Source organism: Borostomias antarcticus, assembly GCF_949987555.1.
Source record: "Borostomias antarcticus genome assembly, chromosome: 12".
In the NCBI taxonomy this organism is placed as follows: Eukaryota; Metazoa; Chordata; class Actinopteri; order Stomiiformes; family Stomiidae; genus Borostomias; species Borostomias antarcticus.
The window spans coordinates 3,307,203-3,317,257 of record NC_140245.1 but is presented as its reverse complement, the minus strand read 5'-3'; the positions used below and the strand labels follow the sequence as shown (position 1 = coordinate 3,317,257).

The 10,055-nt window shown below is 44.4% G+C and overlaps 1 protein-coding gene across 1 annotated transcript; it reads right to left on the bottom strand.

Moving 5' to 3' along the window:
• Nucleotides 1–393: 393 nt before the first annotated feature.
• On the bottom strand, nucleotides 394–3,886 carry LOC311316363 (protein-lysine 6-oxidase-like; the record flags this gene model as incomplete). The annotated part of the gene is made up of 6 exons (XM_084447204.1): nucleotides 394–513; nucleotides 840–935; nucleotides 1,073–1,229; nucleotides 2,355–2,492; nucleotides 2,765–2,873; nucleotides 2,974–3,886. 6 exons carry the CDS (start codon nucleotides 3,884–3,886, stop codon nucleotides 394–396), a joined length of 1,533 nt encoding a protein of 510 aa, XP_084303330.1.
• Nucleotides 3,887–10,055: the final 6,169 nt, after the last annotated feature.

Genomic DNA, 10,055 nt, shown 5'->3' with positions numbered 1-10,055 from the left:
TACATGTTTTGTAATGATTTTCTATTTATAGTATTTTGTAAAACAAAACAAAAAAACATGATTCAATTTACAAAATGTTTACAGATTTTCCCAAACATACAGTATTATACTGTACAAAGTAATCTAATGAGACATGCATTGATAGTAGGAATACTGCACAATTTTACAAAACAATGCTATAAAGTACGACAAATGTAATATAATACGGTATGTTTGTTGTATACAGTACTTAGGTACTATAGATGAGGTGTACAATAGAGGTGGAAAACACTTCAATAATGTCACGTTCCACTTTTTAACCCCTGTGAATAAATAAAGGAGATTAACACAGCAAGCTCAATATGAACACTGAACAATCAAAAAAACAAACAGAAGCCAATCCCAGATTGCCTCTTACCTGGTGACCCGACAGTTGCGTGTCTGTACTTGTGAGCCTGTGTAAGTGACGTCACATCTCACCACATTGTTGGAAAAGTCAGACTCTTGGACATAAAAGCTGGGATTGACTGTCACCTGAAAATATAAAATGTGTGTGTGAGAAACACTGCAAACAACCGAATATTAACTCTGTAAAGAGTAGAGGTCAGACCTGAGTCAAAACAATTTGAAATCCATTCAAATACTTTGGTGAGGTTTACATTTTTGGGACAAGTCTATTAATCCAATTGTGCCAGACAAAATCAGCCAAGCACAGATATTTATTTTGAATGATTTCCTTTTCTTTTTTTTTTACCCTGTCTGGGCAAATCCCAAAATGCAACAGCCCCCATTTGAAGTGCAGGAAATGTCTCAGTCCCTATCCAGGAAACAAAACTGTAAAAGAACTTGAATCGTATTACCTTCAGGATGTAGTTTCCAGGTGGCACATCAGTGATATCAATCCACTGACAGTCGATATTAGCAGCATATGTGTCATGACAGCCTGGACTCAACCCCTGCCCAACGCAAAAACAATGCTCAATACACATACAGCATGCAAATAGATTCAAAAAGCAAATAATACATAGTATAGTTCATCAACGCACAGTTGACCATTGACCAATCGGGTGTTTCGGAGAGTGCAGTACACTACCTGTGTGTGTGCGGTGCAGGCGTAGCGGCGTCGGAAGCCAGCGTCACAGCCGGTGTCCTCCAGGCAGAAGCTGGCCTTATGTCCATCTGCCACCTTCCGTCCGGTGGAGACTTCCAGCAGGTCGTAGTTACTGAAGGCGTCCATGCTGTGGTAATGCCTGAGAACGGTGGGAGAGAGGCGGAGGAGAGGTTGGGGGAGAGGTTTGGAGAGAGGTTGGGGGAGAGGCGGAGGAGAGGTTGGAGAGAGGTTGGGGAGAGGTTGGAGAGAGGTTGAGGAAAGGTTGGAGAGAGGTTGGAGAGAGGTTTGGAGAGAGGCGGAGGAGAGGTTGGAGAGAGGTTGGGGAGAGGTTGGAGAGAGGTTGAGGAAAGGTTGGAGAGAGGTTTGGAGAGAGGTTGGAGAGAGGTTGAGGAAAGGTTGGAGAGAGGTTTGGAGAGAGGTTGGAGAGAGGTTGGGGGAGAGGTTGGAGAGAGGCGGAGGAGAGGTTGGGGGAGAGGCGGAGGAGAGGTTGGAGAGAGGTTGGAGAGAGGTTGAGGAAAGGTTGGAGAGAGGTTGGGGAGAGGTTGGAGAGAGGTTGAGGAAAGGTTGGAGAGAGGTTTGGAGAGAGGTTGGAGAGAGGTTGGGGGAGAGGTTGGAGAGAGGTTGGAGAGAGGTTGGGGAGAGGTTGAGGAAAGGTTGGAGAGAGGTTGGAGAGAGGTTGAGGAAAGGTTGGAGAGAGGTTGGAGAGAGAGGTTGGGAAGAGGTTGGGGAGAGGTTGGAGAGAGGTTGAGGAAAGGTTGGGGAGAGGTTGGAGAGAGGTTGGAGAGAGGTTGGACAGAGGTTTGGAGAGAGGTTGGAGAGAGGTTGGAGAGAGGTTGGGGAGAGGTTGGGGAGAGGTTGGAGAGAGGTTGGAGAGAGGTTGGGGAGAGGTTGAGGAAAGGTTGGAGAGAGGTTGGGGAGAGGTTGGAGAGAGGTTGGGGAGAGGTTGGAGAGAGGTTGGACAGAGGTTGGAGAGAGGTTGGAGAGAGGTTGGACAGAGGTTGGAGAGAGGTTGGAGAGAGGTTGGACAGAGGTTTGGAGAGAGGTTGGAGAAAGAGACTCTTGGAACCCAGCTCTTAACATCCAAATTCAGAAGCAGTACGGTGCTCTTACAGACAGCAAGCTACTGTACCATTCAATGGAATGTAATCATTATGAGTCTTACTCAAGTATCTCAATACTCTATGTTTCAACATTATCGTGGAATGAGTTAGGCCTAAGGCGAACACTGATAGCACCAGTGGCTTGTGGGGACGGACATACTCACTGGTGACAGCTGTGCCATTCCCACTGGTGTCTGGGTTTCACAGGCAGGAAGTCAGTGGTTCCTTGGTTCTTTACCTTCTGCGGGAACCGGAGGAGGACTCTGTAGTCGATGTCTCGTATAGCCGGGCTGTATGCTGACCTGAGAGACCATGGGGGGAGAAACACACATGAAATGTGATACCTGTATTCATATCTGAATATTACATTTGGAAACAGCCACATCCTTTATGTAGCTTCATATTAATGCGCTAGAAAATTGTGATCATTTGGAAATATCCTCCCCATGCGGTGACTACCTAATGTTATTCGGGGTGCAAAAAGCATTTCACCTTCACATACAGAATTACATGCAAGATAGTGACAATGGAATGATTGATAAAGCGGTCTGTGGATTGTAGCGTATTGTATTACCTGGCGAGGCAATTTTCTTCAGCCGCGCACCGCAGCGCATACATCTGCACGCGCTGGATGTAAGCCCCTGACTGGATGGCATAGGGGTCGGGAACCAGGTCAGGTAGTCCTGTTGGCGTGAGATAAAGCCATTGCCAAAGTAACTATATCAAATATCATTAAAGAACATTTCGATGGGTTGCTGCAGAATGCGGTCAATAAAGGCTCACCGTTCTGGAAATAACGCGTTCCGTATCCAGTGCCAGGCGGGGGACGCCGCGTGCGCGGCGCAGTTCTTCCTCTAGGGGGGTACATGTTGTAGAAAACCGAATTCCTGTGGTTTTTAAAGGGGTTTCGAGGGTCGTCGCTAGCCATCTCCTCGCCGTTTGTAGCTCCATTTGCTATATTTCCACTGGGATCGGGGGCAAGACCCTGAGCATCCCTGTCTCGTGCGCCAACATATTCTGAGTCTGAATGTTCCGTCTGCGCGGGTTGCCTGGAGACAGACCCCCCCGCCTCCGCGCGCACCTGACGGTTATCTGCGCCCGGCAGAGACTCGCTACCTCTGGACGGTAATAACGTAGGAACTCTAGACTGAGTGTCAATGTTCGCATTCTGAGCTCCTCTTCTAGGTACCCCGCTGCCTGAGAAATCGGGGACCGGCCCGTGGGTCGAGGCATTTGTTCTGTAGGTGACGGTGTACTCCGGGGCGTAGCGCCGTGCGCCTGGAGACCCTGCCGCTCCCGGTCGGTATGGAAGCGCCGGCTGCTGTCGTGCCGCTGGCGCGCGAACGTTTGCAACCATGTACTGTCTGTTGTCCTGTCCAAGCGCTATAGATCTGGGTTCAACAACATTGTTCGTACGGTCCCTTAAATGACTAACTACGCGCGCGTCAGATGGTCCCGTTCTCATGTGAGCTGTTCCTTCACGCGCTGCTCCGGGTACCGTGCGCCCGGTGCCGACATAGACCCTCGAGTTGCGTCTTGGGCTCATCGGCGCCTGGTATTCTGACCCCGTGCTCAATAAACTGTACACCTGGCCGTTGTTCTCCCACTGAATCCTGTGCCGCCAAGGCGGTTGCTGTCCCGTGATGAGATGAACCAGTCCTTGCAAATACAAAAGTAAAACCGGCCACGTTGCCATTGTTCTAGACCCAGTCAACGCCACTTGCAATTCACAACAACATTAACAATAGTACAACGTATGACAGATTTTGCAGAAAAAAAGTTGATTTGTATGAATGAAAAGCGAGGGTGCCTTATCCGTTCCGATGCGTAGGCTACGCTGCATAGCCTGAGTCAGTTGGCCGGGCGGACAGATGGAGAGGACAGGAGGGTTGGATCTCTCACTCATTTATCGAAACTGTCTCGTTTACTTACGCATGCACAGAAAGCCCACATTTCGGGAGAGAAGACTTAACCCATTCTTTCCTGCGGATTTACGTTACACAAGCCTTTCACAATGACGTTTACTTAGCAAACTTTACGCACTGGTGTCGCTCATCAGAAATGGTAACGTCCGTTTGGTATATTTTTCATATCATTTTGTCTATAATTTCAGTAGCCTAGCATAGCCTACTATTTATTTACTTGGTACTACATTTAATTTTCTTGGTACATTTAATATTTAGTGCACAACACATATAGCCTGAGATAACATGGTTGGCCAATGATTGTAAAATGATTATGTGAGCCATGTGAGTGCCAACGACTCATACATTATTGCATTGCTCAGTCCCGGTCAGCTTGGAACCGTGTAGCCAAATGTAACTAAATTATTTCAATTAAAAATGTTAACTTAAGGCAGAGAGATGTGCTAAAAACAGGACAGTGCACTGCAATTCAATTTCTCTTTTATTTGTGTTTATTTTAAACACCTGTCTCTTATATCTGCGTTATATTTCACCTAATAATCAACTTGAACAATCTTGTTCGTAATACAGTGGGCTACATAATGTCATCACTCCAACATATACAGTATGAACCACATGCTCCTCTGAAATTGAAAATAACGACCACGAGGGGGCAGTCTGCTCCTGTGTCTGTCACCATATTCAGACACTAAATCATAGTCTGGCAGGACATCCGTTGTCCAAATTGCGTAATTTGAACATTTACAACCATCCAAATATAGGTTTACAAGTAGGCTACTTTTAGAGTGCCTGGAGCTGGATATGGATTGGTTATATTCTATGATATAATAGCCTATATCATATGTTTTTTAACAGTGAAATAATAATTTGTACATTGCACTGCATTTTGTTTAGACTGTTTTTGTATTTTATATTTATATATAAGTTTTTTGTACTGTCATGTCTTTGCACTGTCCTGTCCTGCACCCTGTCCTATGTCGTCTGCAATAGTGTATGCCTTAACCCTAGTCAAATTTCTAGTACTTATTTGGGAACCATATACTGTACATGGCTAATAAACAGATCTTGAATCTCTAATAAAGCTAATTTATTGTAGGCTCTTCTTGTGGGGATGAGATTCAGCATCAAACAATCACTTATTTTCAAAGATCCCCTATTATGCTCCTTTTCAACAAGTTATTATAGATCTCCCCAAAAACAGGTCCTTGATATTTTTGCTGAAAATAGCATTCAGATGAAGCATTCTCGCATGCCTCTATACCCCTCTGTTTCAGTCCTGTTCTGGATGGGCCGTGTCTGTGTCTGTAGCTTTAAATGCAAATGAGCTGCTGCTCCATCGTGCCTTCAGAAGTTCATTTGTGAGGTTAGATAAGAAATGTATTCAACTTTTTTGGGGGGTGGTATAATTCTAATGAGTTCTAATCTGAAGAGCTTGTTGAATCACATGTAATCTGAATTTGGCTGCCCACACAAAACTGTCTGGGACACAAGTTGTGTGTTAGTGGCCCATCAGAGACCCGAATGTGCATAAGAGTTTTTCAGAATAGGGGACCTTTAAATGTGTCTGTGATAGGCTAACCATGTCGTCAACCAAGGGCTATAATAAGCTGGAAACTTGATACAGTACATTCTAGAAGGTCCTAGGCGAGCCTGTATAAGAGCGTCGAAACCTCACCACTGGTTTGGCACAAGACTTTCCGTCACGAGCAGGACACAAACACAGTTTAGCCAGTAAGTATTTATGTTAAATTAAGTCTTTACTTGTGTGTCTGACGTGGAAAATAAGTAAACAAATCACAACATCTGTTGCCACGAAAGGTTGAACTAATCTGTTAAATTAGAAGAGTTTTTGAAAATAAAACTGTCACATTCTTGGTACTTGTGGTTGTTTTCATCAAACACCTAGGTTTCCCCTTGTGATGTGGCCGACAAGTGAGACTAATGTTTGTACGCTTTGAATATATCTTATTCCATAAATCTAGGTATCCAGGGCTGCTCAGATCTTTGCTTCTTGTGAGGTATAACGAAGATGGTCTGTAATGGTTGTACCACAAGACACCCAAGGAATATACCTGTGTCCTTTCCCGTTACAACTGGGGCTCACACTTCAATTCTGAGGAATATACAATGATATATCCAGAGGGTATGGCGGCCATCTTTACATTCCTACAGATCATGAGGAGACGCAGGTGAGACAATGAAAGATGCATTGATGAAATGCCTTTCTGGATAATACCATCTGGTTTAGATAATCAAAAAGCTTCCTAATTGGCCTAATTGCCCCAGAATTGCTCAAATTGGCATATCATATTTGAATGTTCATCTTGGAAACTAAACGTGTCCATCGTAATATGATATGCAAGTGACAACACATTTTTGAACTTAAGTTATGGCAGCTTCATTTCACAATATATGCCCTTTGGTCTGATTAGCCGAACACGTGCAGCTTGGGTTGATGTTTAGCTACTGTACCAGACGTAAATGTTGCTGTGACCCAGATCCTGTTCATGGTTTTTGATTTCCCACACTCAAACCTCTAAACCCCATTTTAGTGGAGACTAACAGCTCTGTTGTAAATGGTTTCAGGTGATTTTATTTAATGATGATAATCTAATACATTTCTACATAGCTCAGTAGTATATTATCCATAGAGAGCCTCGAATTAACCCCCTTTTTATTTGTCAATATATTAACAAGATGGATGCCAATATCAGAGGTTAGCGGCAGTACATTTTGCCACCTTTTTATACTGTATTAGAGCCCATAAAAATGAAATAAAAGGAAATGCTGATTCAACAGGAGTTTTCAACAGCTAACACCTCATACCGTACATGTTTAACCATCTATCTTGTGAGCATACTATACACTGTTACAGCATGTTACAGCATGCTTTCTGTAAAATCAAAGGTGACACAGTGACGAGTGACTGTAGTAGTATTATTCTGTATGTCATTCATGTACTGTAGCTGCCTGGAGCCTAGAGTGTTTCTTTCAAAGTCGTAGTGCGGTGTGAAAGATTTGATGTCATTATATTTAAATAATAATTTCTATTACGGGTAGTGGTAGAGGATGTGGTAAGAAGTTAGAAAATACTATTTTCTTTCACCGTCAAAATGAATTGAGAGATCACGTGTTGCCACAGTCTTCGCCAACCATGAGGTATTCCTGTCCCACCGGGGCCTCTCACGCCATGGGACCCTCTTGACACACCCCGGGGGGTAAACCTTGTGACAGTCAGCTGGTCACCCCCCTGGTTCCAGCCTCACAACCCAAATATGGAAGAACCAGAATTTATTTTTATTTTTTTTGGGAGAGGGTCATTTTTGGTTGCTATGGAGCTGTGTGACATTGGAGCACATGCCACTTCACCTTTCCTCCGCTTAGCCCCCCCCGGACGAAGGGATTGGTCCTCGAGGCCGACGCGCCCGCGGGCCAGGCAGAGATCACGTCTATATAGAGGCCTAAATATACTCCGCTGACTCCCCAAGAATCTGGCCTAAATATAAATATAAACAGCGTCCAGCCAGCACCAACTGGCTAACAGCAGGCACGCCAACACTTCCAGAGACGCATCACCAGACCCCAACACCCCTGAGGGATACGCTTTCATGCCTTGGAACTTTGCTGCCTCGGCTCTTCGGACAGTATTGTACCGTTTCTTGAATTGGACCTGGTACCGGTACTGTGACATGACACTTTACAGGCCTGTTCAGGCCTGTAGGACAAAAACATGAAGTAAGAACTGAAGTAGAGCCTACATGTACACCAACACAATAAAATGATTCCGTCTTAATAGTCAATCAATGCCACTTTTTGGTAGTTTGCGAGGTAATTTCATTCTGTCTTGCGATTAAAAACTTTGGCTGAACTCTTGGGGTTTTGATTTTAGCTCGTCTAAGAATTTTAGAAGTTTATTTCTCTGCCTATATGGGGAACTCTGTAGCTGACCTTTGAAAGGTCATGATGGACTTACTTTCTGCTTTCCTTCATAAACCTCTGGAGATTTGAAAACCTTTGAAGTCAGCATGTTGTAGCTCTTTCATTTAGTGTTGGCGAAGTTATTGCTATTACCAAAATTATTAAAATATGCTATAGGAGCATCAGATTGTTTGCTCTTTGCAGACATCATGCAGTACATCGTGAGTTTGCACTGAGATGAGTGTTTGTAATCACTTTGAAGAGTTTGCGTATGATGCCAGGCGGTTTTAGAGGATAGCCTACCAGTGCTGTTTCCTGTTATATGACTGTTATAGGCACAGTAGCTCATGAGCAGAGTGGAGACAGAGTTTGCCAAGGCTGGCCTTAGGTTAAATGCCAAGAAAACCAAGGTTATCACCTACAACATGCTCCTGGACCATCCACCCCCACAACAGGAGGCGTTGCTCTGAGGGCAATGACTTCAAATACCTGGGCTCATGGGTCAACTCGTCTGAGCAAGACCTTAAAGTGAGGAAGGCGCTTGCGTGGAAGGCCCTGAACGGCATGGCCAGTGTGTGGAACTCCAACCTCCCCCGACAAATCAGAGGGTAGAGTCTGTTCTCCTATATGGTTGTGAATGCTGGCCCCTGAAGCCCACCCTGCAGAAGTCCCAAGATGGATGCTAACATCTGAATTCTGTGTGCAGTACTTAACATCAACCATGGGGCAGCTGTGGCTCAGGAAGTAGAGCGGGTCTTTCAGTGTGTCCTTGGGCGAGACACTGAACCCCAAATTGCTCCCAATGAGTAGACTAGGCTTGCATGGCAGCTGCTGCCATTGGTGTGTGAATGGGTGAATGAGAGGCCATTGTAAAGTGCTTTGGATAAAAAGCGCTATATATAAGCGCAGTCCATTTATCATTAACCATTTACCAGAAAAAACACATTACCAACAAGCATCGGTATGGGGGGGTCACCAAGGGTGAGTGAGGAAATATCAGTCAGGAGAATGAGGCTGTCTGGTCACTGCCAGAGATATCAGGAGCGTCCAGCCAGTAAACTGGTGCTGTGGGAGTCAACACAGGGCATGGTGTAGAAAGATGCAGGGGCAGAAAGCACCGATGAAGCCAAATGCAGGGAGGATTGGGATGACTGGGAACTCATGTTCAGATGGAGGGCTCATCCAAGGATGACCTACAGACTGTTATTGAGCCCCAAAGCTGCAAGAATACTAGAGACAGAATGATGCCCTTCATTATGACATCATGACATAACATTATGACATGACGAACATGAGCTGATAACTTCCCAATGAGTCAGACATCATAGACTATTTGTATAACAATGACTCAGACATCAATCCCTCAACTGTCTGAGTCATTGTTTGCATTATTTATTCGTAAGGATTTCAGCATTTTTGAATTGCTTTTGTTCTGCTCGTCTTGTGTTCCCGTGTTGCTGCAGCATTTACCCCAAAATACATTTATTTTACATAATTGTTGGCAAATTCTCAATTTCATCACCATCTCTTACCCCACTCCAAATCCATGAAGTCCATGATGTTACATACATTCTTGTACAGTATGTAACTTCTATCGTTTGGCTGTCCAATAGCTACCATAATGATTTATGAACCTTATAACAGCCAAAGCTTAAGTAAACTCAGTGTGCCTGTTGTAGTATTATGGTGTAGTACTGCATGTTGTGATGTATTGCTGTAGTACATGTTGCGGCTTTAAGAGGTAAATGTACCAACTGTACATTTATAATAAAGACAGAACACATGAGGTGAATTCAGATGTCTCTTTGAATTGGGACACAGTCTTTCCTCCCGGTGTGGGTTACACTCTGAGAACAAGGTCGGCATTCTGACCAGTTCGTCAGCAACACTGGGCAGTCCAGAATTGGCTCAGCTTTTAGAAAAAATGGATAATACAAAAAACAATGCTTCTGCCGTCAGTTCTTAAATAAGTTACACCTTAAGCTATTTACAGATCAAAAACATAGGCAAAAGGATGGTACT